At 33.7% G+C, this 19407-nt stretch overlaps 1 protein-coding gene across 1 annotated transcript; it reads right to left on the reverse strand.

Annotated features, from left to right (window-relative positions):
• Positions 1–1857: 1857 nt before the first annotated feature.
• On the reverse strand, positions 1858–2016 carry K441DRAFT_655122 (uncharacterized protein; the record flags this gene model as incomplete). Its single annotated transcript, XM_067647796.1, has 1 exon — positions 1858–2016. The coding sequence occupies one exon, from the start codon at positions 2014–2016 to the stop codon at positions 1858–1860; it is 159 nt and encodes a 52-aa protein (XP_067507665.1).
• Positions 2017–19407: the final 17391 nt, after the last annotated feature.

The following is a 19407-nucleotide window of genomic DNA, read 5'->3' on the forward strand; positions in this document are numbered from 1 at the left end:
CGGACAATATCTAAAATATCCGCACTATAGGCTAGGGCGTTTGACGTAATAAGAATACGGGTAGGTAAGTCTTCTATATAGAAATTTTAATACTCCCTGCTCTTATTACGTTTAGATAATATTATATAATAACTCCGTACTGCTATTTTAGCCTACTTAATAGTATAGCCCTTAGTTATAAGCCATGAACGGATAGTATTTATACACCTACGGATATAATTTTTGGCATAAAGAAAGATGATCGTCTTAGGAATTAATTTAGAACTTGGAACCTTTTATCCCTTTAGCTATATAGTACCTTCTGCTAGATTTTAGATCTGCCCAACTAATTAATAAATAGAGGTAGCGGATATCCTACTAGGCGCTATAGGCGTTTGGCTAGATAATATAGATATTTTATTAAACCCTATAGATATCTAGCTAAGGGTTGCGGATATATAATCCTCCTCTACTACCACCTCCTTAAATACCTCTTTAATAATAAAGAACAGTGCCTTATAATTATTCTTATCCCTTCTCTTAATATAGCCCCTAATAATGGATAGGTTAGGCCAATTAATATCCGTTTATTTAAGATCTGTTATACTCTAATAAAACCCTACTAGCTTTATTACCTTTATATATATCTCCTTATTAAGTGTTGCAGTATATATAAACTATAGTATTATTAGACCAAGTAGTGATTAGACCTTAAAGAGCTGTACGTAATAGGGCTGGAAGCTCTTACCCTAGTTAGTAACTAGATAACACTTATTAATTATAACTAAGAAAATATATAAGCGAAAAGCGGGCTAAGTAAGGATATAGTAGAACCGTTTACTTAATAGCAACTCTAATAATACTAGAATATACGTAAACCGACCCGCCTTAATATGTTTTAGGATATCCGTATATACTTTTATTACCTCCATATATATAAATACGGGATTTACTCCTAGGATGGCCTATATCTTTAACAGCTACTCCTTTCTAATTACGTTTAAAGGTAATATAATAATAGCAACAGAAGCTTAAATTAGTAATGGAATTGCCTGTATTATTATACTTTTACCCTATAATATCTTTGCCGCTAGGAATAAGTCCCTCCACCTATATATTACCCGTCTTAATACCTTAATTTAACTAGGTCGTCTGCTGTACGGATATAGAAGCTTAATAGCTCTATCTATTACGCTTAACTGTTCGTCTTTACTTGCCTCCCGTAAGGCCAGAAGCTCGTCTTATATGTCCTATAACTACCTCTTTACTAGGGATATAAAATCCTCCCGTATACGATTATCTAGCTCCTATAAGCTCCGCGAGACCTACTAGCGTTCCTATTTAACTATAGACTTCCGACCCCTACGTTTAGTGATTTTCTTTAGAGCTATAGTGGGTTTTTTATACGGATATAATGCCTAGCAGTAGTGGAGGCACTCCAGGCTAAGAGAGGATATTTTTAAGGAAGGACCTAACTATAGTACCTACTAGGTGTTGCAATTGCTTTAAGTAGTAGATATCTATATATCTATATAGTTTTATTAATATTAGCAGACTATTTAATAAGATATAATGTGTGCTTACGTTTTTAATAACGCGTTTTTTAACTTTAATAAAATTAATATTAGGACCGAGTAATAGCTATATTATAAAATTTATACCATTTAGAAGCCCTAAGTCTTAAAAATAATATATAAACTTTTGGTAATAATAACGCGTTATATAAATAAATAAATTAGATATCCGCAATATCCGTTTTGCGGATTTTGCTTACGTTTTTAACAAATCTCGCCAAAGGCTCTTAGACGTGATTTTGCACGAAGGAGACGGCGTAGCTGTTATTCCGACGCTAGCCAAAAAAAATCACGTCTGAGCTCGCTAAGGTAACGTAGTGCTTAAGTAGGGGGCTGATGAGTTACTATAAGGGTGACTAATCAGATACACGCGACCGCGCAATATACATTCCAACACTGGCAGTTCTTTCTTTATGCGTAGAACAGCCATCCTAAGATATACAACTACGTAACCCTTATACATACACTCTAATATAACCTCTGTCTATACATTCCGACACTAGCAGTTCTTTCTTTATGCTTATGGCGCTATAGGAAGGCAGTAGAAGTCGATCAGCTATAGGTAGGGCAGCAAAGGTAGGTTTGTTTACTGCGGGCAGAGCAGTAAGGTATTAGTATAGCTATAGGTAGAGCAGCAAGTTATTAGTTAGCTGCGGGTAAGGTAGTAAGGGTAGGTCTACTATAGGCGGAGCAGTAACGGTCGAATGGGGGTTAGCTGCAGGCGGAGCAGCTAGAGGTCTATTTAGGTGGTAGTACGGTACTAGCGGCGGTAGTAGTAGTAGTTAAGCATAGAGCTTGTCTATCAGTCGGTCGGTTAATCGTAGGCGTACAGGCACGATTATTTGGTCGGTAGATCGCAGGCGTATCGGCGCGATTAGTATCGTAATAGCAGGCATAGCGGCGCTATCAGTTTATTGATGGTATATAGCAGTACGGTGCTAGCGTTAGATAGATTGCAGGCGTAACGGCACAATCGTTTAGTCAGTAGAGGATAGGGAGCGCGCTAGCGTTGTAGGCGCGCTATTAGACGTATATTCGACGTGGCAGATCTATAAGGGTCGTGGCAGAGTGTTGAGCTTATATAGGGTAACTGTTTTGGCGCGTATAAGGTATTCTAGACGCGTTTACAGTCGTTTTTAACGTGGTTTCTTGATAGGTTTAGTAAAGAAGTCGAGTTTAACGTTGTGTAAGAGGTAAGGGGTAGTTACGCAAGAAGCTAAGGGGGAGTTAGGGAACGTGTGGTCTTCTTTATGTTTATATAAGGAAGTAAAGGTGGCGAGCTTACGGTAAACGTGATGGACGTAGAATTAAGGGTGGGTAAGGCTGTTAATTCCTTAAATATCTTTTATATTCTTTGCTTGTATAAGGAGGAAAGAAAATATCTAATATTCCTTAGCATAAGGTAGTTCTATAAGTTCGTATAAGGAAGTTACAGAGGCCTTATCTCTTCTGAAAAGACCTTATTAATCTATGGTATAACCTATAAGGTTAACCATTGATTAATGTCGGTTTTATAGGGGGGTGACCTATTAAGAGTATACTCTTGTTCTGATGGTGTTGCAAATAGGTTATCGAAAGCAGAGGATCGTAAGGATCGCAGTGCTTAAGTAGGGGGCTAATAAGTTACCATAAGGGTGACTAATCAGATACACGCGACCGTGTAATATACATTCCAACAATAACCCTACTAAGTTTAATAGAGTTCGCATCTTTAAGTTAAGAATGGTTAATAAGATTAAGGGTAAAGCTACTAACGCCCTATTTAAGAAATTAAGGCTTATTATCTAAGGTTACAACAATAATAGTAAAGAGATAATTTTTATATAATCTCCTATAATTTAACGAGCTAGTTAGCGAGTTATTGTTGCATTAGCTCCCTCCTTAATAAAGAATAGAATAGCAGTTTATTTATAAAATATTACTTAAGCCTATACCTAATTAGAGACGCACCTTTAGCGCTTAATATTAGCATACCTTCTAGAGTAAATTCGCCACTAGTATCCTAAAGACACGATTATGGTTATGCTTAAGCCATTATATAGAATCGCAGAGGTAGGAACTTACTAGTAGGCTACCTACAGTAAGCACTATAAAGAGAAGCTTTTAATAACTACTTCTATATTTAATCCCTACTTTCTTATTATAACCATGGGAACCCTATTTAGAATTGTTGGTATATAAACTAATAATATAATTATCTTAGGAGACGACCAATTCTTAGCTCTTAAAGAGGATGAGCTAGTAAAGGTAAATCTTATAGTAAAGCTAAAGGAAAAGCTTAACTTAATAACACTATTACTCTTTAATAGATACATCCTTTCCCTAAATAAGGATTCCATTACTTTACGCCAGAAGGGTTAAGGCAAGAAGATTAACGTTATTAACGTTAATTCTCTAAAGTAAGGATATATGGAGCAACGTGCTCGCGGAGCTTATATTGCTTTTATCTATTAACCTAAGGCTTTATTTAATCTCTTTATTACGGCTTAATACTAGGAACTAATTAAGGATAATATCCTTACCCTAAATAAGCGTCTTTTTTAGTAAATAAACTATCTTAATTGGGGACTACTCTACGTACCTATTAATCTTCCTATTGCTAAGCTCTTTATATTTATTAATAGATCGTTTATAAATAATAAAGATTTTAGCTCCTAGTTAGAATATAAGATTATTATTATAAATAAATTTACTAGAGAGAATAACTTTATAATCTATAGCAATCTTATCTATTAGAGCTTAACTAAGAGCAAGCGCGTTACCTAAAGTGTTTTGGCGTTAGAGATATATAGAATAGTTAGCGGAGTTAATATAGCAATTGTAATTAGAACTACCCTAAAGATAATTATAGATTAACTTAAACTTCTTATTATCCCTACAATTATATATACTGATTTATTTTCCCTCTATAAGTATTTAGTCAAGCTTAGTACTATAAAGGAGAAGCGCCTTATAATTAATATTATAGCACTTTAGTAATCCTACAAGCGTTAAAAACTCTTTAAGATTTAATAGATTAATGGCTAAGATAACCCGGTAGATGTAATAATAAAGGCAAACCTAAATAAGGCACTAGAGACGTTTGTTAATACAAATACTCTATATATACGAGTTAAAGGTTAGGTTAAAAGGGAGTCCCTAGAAATTTCTTAGTCACGTAAGGTCTTAAGATGTCCAGGAACTTCAACCGGCGGTCGAAGTTATTTAATTAGTCAGATTCTGCAGACCCTAACTTAAACTAGCCAATTAGGATTTTCTATCCCTGGGATAGAAAATCGCTATTGGCTTACTTACCGCTAGCGCCTTGGCGGCCCTACTAACAAGATACCTACCTATAACTTATAAGCAAAAAAAAAGCACCACGTGCTAAGAGGCAAATTTTGGGATAGCGAGACTTATATTGCAATAGCAATAGTAAGTAAGGAGGATTGATTTTTATTCCGCTAGTTAAGCGGTATATATATAGATGGCAACTATAAAAGAAGAGTTGCTAGTGTTGGGAATAAAGGCAAATAGTTACTATATAAGGCATATTACCGTTATATATGGCAAGTTGCCGTTACGTGCGGCAAGTTGCTATCACGTGCCGCCGCGGCACTAGCGTGGTGAGGAACCTTAAGGTCCTTACCCCTTTCTTTAAGAAGAACATAGAACAATCATTATACTATCTACGAACCGTAGCTATGTAATATCCCCTTATGTAACCAACACCACTTATTATTATGTCGTTGCCTATACCACTTTTAGTATAGCTATTAAAGTATATACGGTTTATCTATAAGGAAGTATCTTCTTATTACTATATTATAATAGCCTTTTATATATTATTCTTTAAACCTAATAAAAATCCCTAGATCCTCTTCTTATTCTAGTTTAATAAGCCATTTAGCTTTTAGTATACCTATCTTAGGTTTATTAGTAATTCTTTATATAGGTACTCTATCCCTTATACGTCCTAACGTGCTAGATCTCTTATCTAATTTCTATTCTTATTATAAGGTAATTCTTACTCTAAATTCCTCCATAGTTTCTTTTTTTTTGCGTCTTATAAGTAAATCCTTAAAGTCTTCTTACTTCTTAATCTTGGTATTAAACTCTTAATCTTTAGTCTAAACATTTTATTTAACTAATAAGTCCTTTAGGTCTATATATCTGTCTCCCAATCTAACTACTGTTTATATTGTAGATTCTCTAATTTATAGTAAAGCTACTTACTTCTTACTTATAGGTGTCCTTATTCGTACTCTAAACTTTTAACCCCTTAGATTCTTTAACCCTAAGCTTACCTCTTTCTTAAGCTACGCTCTAGCCTTAGTTTAACTAAGCTTTACTAGTGTTCTTATTATTACAGACGCTTTAAGTACGATGTTATAACTACTTAAGGAGGAGTTAAAAGAAGCTAGTTAGTTAATATAAGCACGGTCTAGGATGGAACCCGTAGAACTACGTGACGAGGAATAGTAAGCAGAATTACGTGATATAATCTATATAATTTGGGTAATCTATAAGATCTACAATGGAGCGAATAGAGTAGATAAAGTAGATAGAGTAACGACTTTTTTAGAAGTACGGTTGTGTATTTAAGGACCTTTAGTCCCTACCTAGATAGTTTCTTCCTTATAGTAATTCTTAGAATATAATTAGAGTTAATCTATTAGGCAACTACTCTACTAGTTATTATTACGTTATTAACTTCTAGTAATACCTATATACCTAGCCTATTAATAAGTCCACCGTAGTTCTTACTACAAGGCTCCGTTATATAATTACTACCACAGTTATAGTTTTAAGAAGTTAAATAATATACTACTAAAAGCAGCCACTATAATACTGTTAACGGCAGCAACTATATTAAGGTTAAGTGGAGATATAAGTATATAAGATACTAACTTATAACTAGTTATAGTTGGGCAGCTATAGGAAATTATTAATAGGTTAAATAAGAATAACTAAATACTTAAAGAAAGACTTAATGGGATCGGAGTAGTAAAGGTTAATTTACCTTTAATTAAATAATTCTTAGGGGAGAGATTAAAGCTTAAAGGATTCCTAATGTAAATACATTTTAAAGTTATGTAAGAAGGGGCTAAGTTAGCTATAATAATGGATTAAATAGCCTATATAGGACTATTCTTATTAGGACGGGCACTTAAATGGTTTAAACCCTACTTAACGGAAATATAGACTAACGGAATAACTACTACTAATTAAGAGGTACGATTTATGTTTTTTTTAGCTAGGTAGGATTTATAGAACGATTAATATAGATATTTAGGGACCCGGAAGTAATAGTTATAGTAAAAAAAAAGCTTTAGGACCTAATGCAGCGAACTTTAGTAATTAAGTATATAATATAGTTTTAAATACTTACTATATAGGTTAAATAGAATAATAAGGCACTTATGGTATAGTATAAATAGGGACTTAAGGCTAAAGTCTAGGATATAATTATTCTAATAGAAGATATGGACACCCTAAGGGAATTAATAGATTAAGCGATTAAGATTAATAATAGGATCTTCTAAAGGGAATAGGCTAAAAGAGGCTAGAATAGAGTTCTATAGTTATATAAGACGTAAAGTATATAATAACTAAAGCTAAGTTAAAAACTATAGTATAGCGTAGAGCTAATAAACCTAAGTAGTACTAAAGAAACCTATAAAAGATAGAGTAAGAAACTATAGAAACCTAGAGGTTAAGGATTAAGTAATTATAAAACTAAGGAGTATAGGCTAAACTAAGGATTTTAATAGTAGAAGATGTTTAAACGGACTCTATAATAAAAGTAATAGTTTAAAAATAGAGCTTATATAAATTGCGGAAAATAGGGTTATTTTGCTAAAGACTATAAAAGTGGTTAGAGTTATTATATAGTAAAGGGAACTAGACTAGTAGTATATAACACATATATATAAAGGGATAATAGTATACTATAAGGAATAAAAGAATATTTAATTAGAAGTTTTGCGTTTTATTATAATAACGTATACTAAATTTATAAAGACGCTAAGTATAGTACAAGCTATTAGCTATAAAAGCTAGAGTTAAGAGAACTTAAAGGAACTAAAGAGTTAAATAAAGAATAGGATCGACTCTATAAGCTAGATTAAGATATTACAGCAATATATAGATAATAATTAGCAACAATAATAATAGAGTTAAAGTACTTATTAATTAATAGCGATAAGGATAATAAAGAAACTAACTAGGGGTATCTAAACCTTAATAACGTAATAAAAGTAAAGACTAAGACCGCTATAGAGCAAGGATTAGTAATAGGTATTATAATACCGTTAAATACAGTATCTATTACTTTATAAGATAGAAGGAGTAATATCTAGAGATAATTAAGCAAGCAGATAACTGCTAGTGCTAGCTTACTACTTAATAAAGGTAAAAGGCTAAAGGCTTAAGATTCTTAAGACGAGATAAGAGATAACTAAGATTCTTAAGATAAGATAAGGTATACTTAAGGACCTATAATAGACGCAAACCGATGGAGTAGGGTAGTAGCTTAGTTTAAAAATATATAAATAAGCTTGGGATAAGTGTTCCTAACAGTATAAGATTCTTAAGATAAGATAAGTAAGATTTAAGACTCTTAAGACGAGATAAGAACACTAGTAAAGCCTAGTTAGACTAAGGCTAGAGCTAAGCTTAAGTTAAAAGTAAGCTTAGGATTAAAGAATCTAAGGGATTAAGAATTTGGAGTGTAAATTAGGACACCTATAAGTAAGAAGTAAGGAGCTTCTTTATAGATTAGAGAATCTATAATATAAATAGCAGTTAGATTAGAAGACAAATATATAAACTTAAAAGACTTACTAGTAGAATAAGATGTTTAGACTAAAGATCGAAAAGTTAATACAGTAATTAAGAAGTAAGAGAACTTTAAGGATTTAGTTACAAGACGCAAACTATAGGAAACTATAAAAGAATTTAGAGCAAGAATTATCGCATAGTAAGAAAAGAAACTAGATATAAGATTTAGTATATTAGGACATATAAAGGATAGAGTACTAGTATAAAGAATTACTAATAGGCTAAGAATAGGTATATTAAGAGCTAAGTAGCTTACTAAACTAGAAAACAAAGAGGATTTAGGGATTCTTATTAGGTTCGAAGAATAATATATAAAAGGCTATTATAATATAGTAATAAGAAGATACTTCCTTATAGATAGACCGTATATACTCTAACAGCTATACTAAAAGTGGTATAGGCAACGACACAATAATAAGTAGGAAGATTTCTATATATAGTTAGACGAAAAAGTTATCTAAAACCACCTAATTATGGAAAAAGTAATAAATTATATTAAGGGAGCCTTAATTATAATATTAAAGGATCTAAAGGAATAATTAGAGGACTAGAGAAGTAAGAAACGCGTCTTAGTACCTGTAAATAAAGTTATAATATTTAGATTAGTATAATAGAGGTCTAAACCTAAAGATAAAGATAAGCTAAGAGTTAACCTAAAGCACCTAGTATATTATATACTATTATAGATTACATATATAGATAATATGTGCGAGATATATAAGAATCTAAAGGAAAAGAATTGAAAATACCCTATAAGGATATACTGGATAATAGATAAATAATAGTATAGGAATGCTAAGTATATATACAGCTAGGCCCACGAAGCCCTACTACACGCGTCCACGTCGCCGCGGGTGGAAACATCATCTGGAATCCTATTCCTCTTGATGGCCAAGTGCAGAGGCGATGGTAGAGAGCCGTCGCAGCGCGTGTAGCGCTGTCGTTCGACTCTGTGGTGACGAGCTCGCGACGCGTGCAAAGCATCGCCCTCAACAACACCAGGAGCCTCACTGCCTCCGCTTGGAGCTCTTGTTCTACCATCCAGGGAGGCCTATCAAGGGAAACTGGGATACGAAAACCGCCCGATATACAACTACCTGGCTCGCAGCCAGGCCCGAAACTGGCCTTATCCAGCCAGTCGACGTGGACGCGTCCTAGGCGTATAACAGGACACCCTTGGGCTTGCACTAGCTCTGAGATCGCGAAATACTTCGTACGAAACTTGTTAAGGCCCCAAGGCCACTGCGAAGAACTTATTAAGGCCCTGCCTAGAGAACTCGTTAAGGCCCCTCTATAAGGGCCCATCTGGTATTCGGTACAATCAGGTGACTCAGAAGAGGGTCTTAATAGGCGTGGTGCGCGCGACCTAGGGGACGGCGACGCGACGGCGCTGCGACAGCAACGCGACGGCGACCAGACGGCCCAACGAGGTGGAAACACGGGCAAAGGTCTAGGCAGGGAAATACAGGCCAGCTTCGACGGCCCCATAGCGTTCAACTCACAGTCGACTTATAGGCGACTCACAGGAGGGTCTTAATAGGCGTAGTGCACGCAACCCGATGCATACATATAGGGGAGGCTATAAGGGAAACATAGGCCAGTCGGATAAGGACTTAACAGTTAAAGATATAGGCCAGCTTATAAAAGGGGGGGATATAAGCTTAGTTAGTAGGAGAGGGGAGAGCAGGTTGTCTGGTGTGGGACCTAGTATCTCTATAGCCCCTCTCCTATAAGACACGGTTAGCTTATTATAGGGAGACCCTTATAAGCAACGTAAAACGGAAGCTGGTAGTATATAGGGTGTTACGCCCCTATATTACTACTAGCCTCCTATAGGGCGTAGTACGTAGTAGCTACTGCTAGCTTTAGGGACCTTACCCCTTAGCTAGGCTCTAACCCCTAGTGTACCTAGTATATAGATAGGATTATATCCTAGCCGGAGAAGACTACTACGTGGCTTAAGAGAACGGATGCGCGTATTAGTATATTAACAGACGAAACCGTTCGCCTCTAGGGCAGCTCGCTAGTAAGATATGCTTAAGGAGTAAATAGGAGTTACTTAGGTAGGGGAGGCTTTTTAGTCTAGGCCTTAACTATAAAAGGTACCTAAGGCTTCTATATTGCAGGATACAGCTATAACGCCCTTATAGGATTACGCCAGTAGGCACGTAAGAAGGGAGTTGCGACCCCTAGAAATGGCAGCTTATGCCTATACCGGCGAAAATAATAAAGAAAGGCGTAAAACCAGAGGCTATAGAAGGCTCCTAAGCCGTGTAAAAGCGTATTAACTTTAGGAGGAGACTCTTATATAGACCGCTAGGGGGCGGTCTAGTACTTGGGCTAATCCCATTATAAGATACCCAAAAGAATGGTGAAATTCCCCGTTAATTGGTGGTGGCAGCTAACTGCTTGTGGAAAGCCCTAGGCCCTTAGGCTTAGTAAGGGAAAGCTATTTAAAAACTAAGGTAAAGGCCTGGATAAGCAGGTATATTAAACTCTACTATATAACTATCTACTTAGGTAAGATAAACCTAAGCTATAGTATAGTTAACGCTATGGGGGGTAAATACCTAAGGGCTCCGAGAAGGCCTAATAAAGGCAGAAAATATAATAGCAACACTCTTAAGAATAGGAATAATAGGACTAAAANANTGGCTTTACTNGGTGGGTNTNNTAGTAGGTAGCCTAAGATGNNAATNTNGCTNGCTAAGANAGACACNAAAACACGTAATACTGCTATGCCCCCTACGCACCAATTAAGAAATAATNCTCTTAGNAGCTNGCATAGAGAACTATAATANACTNCTCTTAATATAAAAAGGCCTTAAGGCGGTTACCCAGTGGCTTATTAGTTAAAATGTGCTAAATTAGTTCCGGGTTATAAGGGAAATGGTAATAAAAGGTAAGGGGGTAAGTAGTAGGTGCCCCCTAGTAACTCTACAGTAGTAGAGTAATAGTTTATAATACTAGCGCGTCCATAGGCTTGTTACGGCAGCAGTGGTTCCTAAAGAGGTTAAATAGTAAGGTAGTANAGCACTATAGGCGACTTGTAGGCGCTAAGTAGGCGAGTCCTAAAAGGCGGGGAGATGGATTACGGGGNTTTCTCATTTTTCTTAAATAGAGTTTTCTCCCTATATGTAAATAAGGAGTAGTCTGTGTAGGCCTAATAGGGATCTAAATCGGACGTTAAGCAATAAATTATTATTATTATTATTATTATTATATATACAGCTAGCATCCAGTAGAAGTCTAAGAGGAAGAAAGTTTAATATTTTAACTAGGAAGATTCCTTACGGAAGAATGCTTAGATAGACGATAATAATAGAAATATCTAGAGAATACCTATCTATAGTATATTAAAGATAAAAAGCAAACTAGATATTGGCTAAAGAGCGAGCCAAGTATAATAGGATTAAGTGGCTAATAATTAGGAAAAGTAGAGGCCTATAGGACCAGAGGGAGCCAGTAGTAGAGCCTTAGACCCTTAAAGGAATTTAAGGATAACACCTAAATTTAAAGGTTAAATAGTAAGATTAGCAGTTTAAAGTATTAGTAGATAGTAGAGTAATAAGGAACTATATCTTACTAGTAGCAGTTAAAAAAATAGGGCTATCATATAGGTAAGAGCATCCTTATCTATTAGTAACAATTTTAGGAGATCTAATAGCCTATAGAGGAGGCATTATTAACCTTAAAATAGGACCAGTTTAGTTAACCATTAAAGGGAAATAAGTTAAGATATCTTTTAATATATTACTATTAGGGAATAATAAGGCAGTATTGGGAATACCTTAGTTATAGGAATATAATCTAAAGATTAATTAGGTTATAGGTTAGATTAATATTAGAGATATATAATAATATAAGATGCGATAATAAACTAAGTTAGTATAATACTAAGTTAGAGCGATATATAAGGAGACTAATTAAGGATTAAGTTATATACTAAAAAGATACCATAAGTATAGTAAGAAGCTATAGTTACTAGAAAAAGCTGTTAGAATATATAGCATAGGACTCTAAGATAGAGCTAAAACTAGGAATAAGTTTAAGGTTCTACCTAACTTATAAGTTAACAGAAAAAGAGTTATAGGCACTTAAGGAGTTTATCTAGGAAATTTTTTAAAAGGGATATATTAGATCATTATAGTTATTAGCGGGATATCTAGTACTATTTATACTAAAGAAGAATAGAAAACTTAGACTATATATTAACTATAGATAGTTAAACAGCATTACTAGGAAGGATAGGTATCCTTTACCCTTAATTAGCAAAATTTAAGATAGGATCGGTAATATACAAATCTTTATAAAGATAGATTTAAGATAGGCGTACTATTAAATTAGGATTAAGGAAGGCGACAAATAAAAGGCAGCTTTTAGGTTAAAGGAAGGACTATATAAACTACTAGTTATACAATTCGGGCTTATAAACGCACTAGTAACATTTTAGAAGCGTATTAATAATATATTAAAAGAATACTTAGATGAATTTATTATAGTATATTTTAATAATAATATTATCTACTTAATAAGTAAGGAAGAATATAGAGAACATATTAAATGGGTCTTAAAGAGACTATAGGAAAAATAGATGCTAATAGCAATTAAGAAATATAAATTCTTTACTAGGAAGACAGATTTTATTAGATTTATTATTAAACTAGACTAACTTAGTATAGATCTAAAGAAGATTAAGGCTATAGTAAATTAGTAAGAACTAGAAAATATAATATAGTTAAGGTTATTTCTAGGGTTCTGCAACTACTGTAGAAGGTTTATAGCTTAATAGTTAAAGAATATTAAGCCACTTATAAGATTAATAAAGAAGGAAGAACTATAGGTATAGGGAGAGGAACAAAAGGAACTATTTAAAAAAGTTAAATAGTTGTTTACCTAGGAGCCAGTTCTTAAAAATTATTAACTATAGTTAGAGATAGTAGTTAAAACAGATGCATTAGACTATATACTAGGAGCATACTTTCTATAAAAATATTAAGATAAATAGCACCTAGTAGTATACTATAGTTAAAAGATAACGCTACCGGAATTAAACTATAATATCTATAATAAAGAATTGTTAGGTATAGTTATAGTACTAAGGGAATAGAAATTATTCTTATAAGGTATAGAAAAACTATTTATAGTTAAAATAGATTATAAGAACCTAATGGGGTTCCTAATAATAAAAGAACTTAATTATAAATAGGTTAGATAGGCGGAGATACTTATAGAATACTATTTTAAGATTTAGTATACTAAGGGTATAGAAAATGCACAAGCAGACGCTTTAAGCAGAAAGACTAAATTATAAAATAATAAAAAGCTATTAGGGGCTTTATTGCGAAAAGATATAAATAGATTAATTAAATATAATTATCTAAAGATTATAGCAATATAAGAAGAACAGATCTATAAATTACTAGAAAGTAATTAGATATAAAAGATCCTAAAAGTATAAATAGAGGATCTAGACTTAGAGCAGTACGAAAATTAAAAAGCAATATACGTACTAAGATCTATCGCAAAGGAGTTTATTAAATTGTTTTATAAAGGACTAACTTAAGGACACAACGGAGCTATAGGCTTAGTGTTAAGACTTTAAAAGAAGTATATTATTAATAGAATTTAAAAACTAGCTAAGTAAGTTATAAAAGAATATCTAAATTACTAAAGGAATAAACTAACGAGGTATAAGCTATATAGAAAGCTACAACCTATTAAAATACCAGAGAGACTATAGGAGGTTATATTATAGGACTTTATTATTAAGTTACTAAAGTTAAGAAACCCTATTATTAGATAAGATTATAATATAATCTTAGTAATAATAGATAAGCTTATAAAGTAGGGATACTTTATAGTATATACAAAAGAAATATTAGTAAAAGATATTGTTGGTATTACCTGGGGGGGTACTGCAATTGCAATATAAGGTAATAGGTTCTTTAATTTATTTGTGTCTTTCGCAAAGGATTGTAAGGATCGCGGTGCCTAAATAGGGGGCTAATAAGTTACCGTAAGGATGACTAATTAGAGATATAACCACGTAACCTCTACTTATATAGATACTGGCGACATTTACAAAAAGGAAAGAAGGTAAGAAAGTATAAAGGAGAAGTATATAGCAGTATAGTGCCAGCTTAGACGGACTATAGGCGTAATAGTATAATCGTTTAGTTAGTAGACTCTATCTATATATTTTAATACTAATAGTTCTTTCTTTATATATAAAACCACTAATATATAGACTTTATTAATATAGTATTCGTAGCTTATAAAGGCCGTAGGGGGGGGAGGAGCACGCTGGCGTTTAGGGCGCGCTATTAACGTAATTTTTAACGTAGCAGATCTGTAGGGGAGGCAGTAGATAGTATTAGGATTATAGGTAGGGGGAGCCGTAACGTTTATAGAAGTAGCTATAATATTTATAGGTAAAGGGAGCTTAGCTATAGAAGGGTTATTTAAAATAGCTGTAACGTTTATAGGGGGAGCCGTAGCGTTTATAGATAAGGGGGGCTTAGTTATAAGAGGAAGGTTATTTAAAACAACTGGAGCTAAGTTATACTATTGCTAGGCTTACGGAGGTTTATATAGGCTTAGCTGCTATAGGTCCTTAGCTTTAGTTAAGGGGGAGGGTAAAGCTAGTAGGGCTTATATGGGCGGAGCTTATATAGACGGAGCTTATATAGGCGGAGCTTCTATAGACGGAGCTTACGTAGGCGGAGCTTACGTAGACGGAGCTTGCGTAGATAAAGCTTATATAGACGAGGCTTATATAAATAGAGCAGCTTACTAGGGTATAGATATAGTAGGTAATTAAGGTGTCCTAGGGGTAGTAGCAAGTAGGCGTAATTTAAGACGATAGTTAATAATATATGAACTAAAGGGTCCTTTATTGTCAATATATAGCTTAATTTCTATATCTAACCATTCCGTACGGTTATCCTCGTAAGCGATATTATATAGTGCTTATAGTACTAACTTACTCTTTATATTAAAGACCCATACTCTATTATATTAGAGTAATTATTTAAGTCCCTTAAGTTTAGACTTATCGGCGTTTTTAAATGTTTACACTGTAAAATTATTAAAGTCCTCTTAGTATAATTCCCATAAGCTCTTATCCTTAAAGTTATACTTAGTATACTTTTTAATTTTAAAGTTAATGTAGTTGGTAATATCTTCCGCAGTAGTCTCGTTAGTTAGGGTTATTCCATTAGCCTAATTTAGACATTTAATTAACATAATAACTAGCGTAGATTGTAGTATTTGTGGTATAGGTCGTAGTATAGGGTTATAGTATAGGTAGGGGTGCTACTAACGTTGCTAGGTATACTAGCGCTTAGTAAAAAGGTCGTACTAGGTATTAATTTGCGTAGTGGACGCGAACTAAATAAAGCCTTAGTAGGAGTTAGTTTTTTAAGTTCCCAGGGCCTATATAGGAAGGGTTCTCCTTAATAAACGCGACGTAATTAACGGGCCTTAGTAGGAGCGATTGCGTAGTGTCTTTCTTAGGTATTAGGGGTACTAGTACTTAGTAAAGAGATCGTATAGGGTTAATTTACGTGATAGACGCGAACCGAATAAAGCCTTAGAGGAGTCGGTTCTTTAAGTTCCTAGGGCTTATATAGGAAGGGTTCTCCTTAGCAAATATAACGTGGTTAATAGGCCTTAGTAAGAGTAATCGCGTAGTGCCTCTCTTTATAATAACACCTAGCTAATCTATAATATCTACTAATTAATATCGGTATTACCTAGGGGGGTACTATAATTGCAATATAAGGTAACAGGTTCTTTAATTTATTTATATCTTTTGTAGAGGATTATAAGGATCGTGGTGCCTAAATAGGGGGCTAATAAGTCACCGTAAGGATAACTAATTAGAGATATAACTACGTAACCTCTACTTATATAGATAGATATCGCTAGAATCTATATTAAAGAAGTATTTATAAGATATAGAGTATTAAGTAAAATTATATTGGATAGAGATCTAAGATTTATAGCAGTATTTTAGGAAGTATTCTTAGTAGAGTAAGGAGTTTAAGCAGCAACTTTTACGATATATTATCTATAGACAGACGGTTAAATAGAAAGATTAAACTAAATACTAGAATAGTATCTAAGGCATTATATTAATTATATATAGAATAATTAGGTATTACTATTACTAGTTATATAGTTTATATATAATATAACACTATAAAAAGGAATAGGTACGTTACTATTTAAGGCGAATTACGGATATAAGCTAAGGACCTTATTATCGCTATATTAAGCAAAAAAGATAAGTAGTATAGCTAAGTAAAAAATAAAGAGTTTAATAAATCTTTATATAGACCTTATAGAAATAGCTAAGGTAGTACAGCAAAGAATAAAAAAGTACTATAATGCTAAGAGATCTAAGGGACCAGATCTTAAGGAGGGAGATAAAGTATAGCTACTATATAAAAATTTTAAGAGTTAATAACTGTTGGGAATAGGGCAAATTGCCGCCATGTAAGGCAAATTGCCGTCACGTGAGGCAAGTTGCCGTTATGTGTCGCCGCGGCACTACCGTAGCGAGGAACCTTAAGTTCCTCAACCCTTACCCCTATCTATGAAGAATAAGAAACAATAAACATTATACTATCTACGAACCGTAGCTACGTGATATCCCCCTTATGTAACTAACACTAATTAGTGGTTAACTTTACAGTTATGCTATAGAACAGCTAGGTATTTACTAAAAAGAGACAAGCTACTATACTAGTGCTACTCGTGCTAAGGGAAGCTATCTTTTAAGGTTAGAACTAGTCCTAAACCTTAAATAGAACTCTTCTACAAATCTAAGGATTTAAAGGCTAGAACTGGTCCTAAGCCTTCCCTAAATTACAGATTCTTGCGTCTATTACGCAGAATAACATGCTTTATAAGTCTTCGCAATTTAAGGCCAGAACTGGTCCTAAGCCCTATAATCGCAAATATATATTATAAACGCGTACTAAATGACAATCCCTATACTACTAATATTCCCTTCCTCTAAAGATATAACTATGGCCACTCTAAACAACTAGAGAGACTTCTTACTACTAGGGGTAGCTATATACACGAAACTTATTAATAAAGATTGGGATGTATTTACCTTTAATATAACAACCTATACCGTAAAACAAGTTAATGGCTTTCTCCTATACTATATTCTATTTTACCGAGATAGCTACTATGCCGATTTACAGTTATAGGAATACTTTAGGGAGGATTTTGTAGGATGGACTGCTAATACCTAAGCACTTAGTAATGTTAATATTATTTAGGATTTTCGAGACTCCCTTTAAAGGAATAGGGTGTATATTGCTAAGGACGGTAACCTAATTACTAGTAATATTTACGCCGTTCTTACTAGTATAGAAGAACTAGTATAGACAGAAGCTAAGATTATACGTTAACTATGGAAACCTAAAACCAACCTATATTCTTTAGAAGGCAACTTTAATTTGAAATGAAACCCCTAGAACGCTATTCTCCTACCTAAAGGTGCTCTACTACCTAGAGGTGCTCTTCCTCTACCTTTACTACCTCTAACTCCTCTATCCTAGCTAACCGATAAGCCTCTATTTTAAGAAGTCACGAATTTAATAAAGGTATATTTAGACGAAGAGAAGAAGTTTAGAGGAGAATTGTATAATATACTTGGAGCAAAACTATAGGTCTTTTATAACTACTGTAATAAGGTCGGAATTTAACGCTACTAGTTCCATTATGCTTTCTCTATTATATTAAAGGGACGGGCGGCAACGTTCTATTACGACTATATTATAGGTAAAAACTATAGCTTTAATATAATGCTTTAGCTTACTAGAGCCTATTTTAAAACCAATAAGAACCGCTAACTCTATATATCTAAATGGCGGGAGACTATATTTTAGAGAGTTATTACTTCTAACCCAATAACGACTCGCCTAGAGTGCCTTTAACTACTCTTTAATAAACTCTAGAAAATCTAATACGGATTTACTAAAACTTACTAAAATAAGAACAGCCTAAGGGACTAGGTTATCTTAGCATGCCGTAGCGTTCCTAAGTGCAACTTGGCGCTATATAAACCTATAAACACGTTTAAAGGAGTATATACCGAGCTACGCTTCGCCGTAGGTACTGCGATATAAACACAAGAATCTTAATAGCTCTATACCAAAAGCTTTACCTAACTAAGCGTTTCTAATTAATACGATTATAATTGGACTAATCAAATATATAGCGGCCATGGTAGGGAATACGGTAAAGGGTACAATTAATATTAACTATAAGGTAATTATAGAGGTCCTTATAGAGGTTTATTTTAAAGTAATTATTAAAAGAAGTGCTACATTTATAAGAAGCTAAATTATTAGTTAACTAGACACTCCCTTAATAAGTAAAAAGAGGCATATAATAAGTTCCATTAAAGTGCAAAAAACGTCGGAAATTATAAGGTTACTACGGCCTACTTCTAAAGCTTCCTAGTTTAATACGAAGGCGTAAAAGACCTTAAGGGTAAGGTTAATAAGACTAAACAGCTCCTTATAGATATAGAAATTAAGAACTACTTACCTAACCAATACTTTACTAAGTATGGTAAGGTAAATGGTATATAAACCGTCGCTGTTCTTAATGACTAATCTACGCTCCATTTTATTACGAAGTTAGATATCTTTAATAAGCTAAAGGAGAGCTCCGCGTTTTCCTTTAACGATAGATACTTAGCGAACGTCTTCTATAGTATTATGCCGGATACTAAAGCCGCAGGAGTATTTATAATAGGAGAACCTTAAGTTTAAGCCCTTTAGCAGCTTAATAGCTCTATTTAGATTAACTATTTAACGGCAGGCTAACACACAATTCGTTTTAGTAAAGGTACTACAATCTCTCTTAGCACAATTAGGGTTTAAACCCCCTTAGGGTATATTACTTTTTATATTATTCCCACAAACACCCCGTTTTTATTTTACATTAGAGATATAGATAAACTAGGCGTTAAGCTTAATAACCTTAAGAATATACTCGTGTA

The sequence above is a fragment of the Cenococcum geophilum genome (assembly GCF_001692895.1).
Source record: "Cenococcum geophilum 1.58 unplaced genomic scaffold K441scaffold_8, whole genome shotgun sequence".
In the NCBI taxonomy this organism is placed as follows: Eukaryota; Fungi; Ascomycota; class Dothideomycetes; order Gloniales; family Gloniaceae; genus Cenococcum; species Cenococcum geophilum.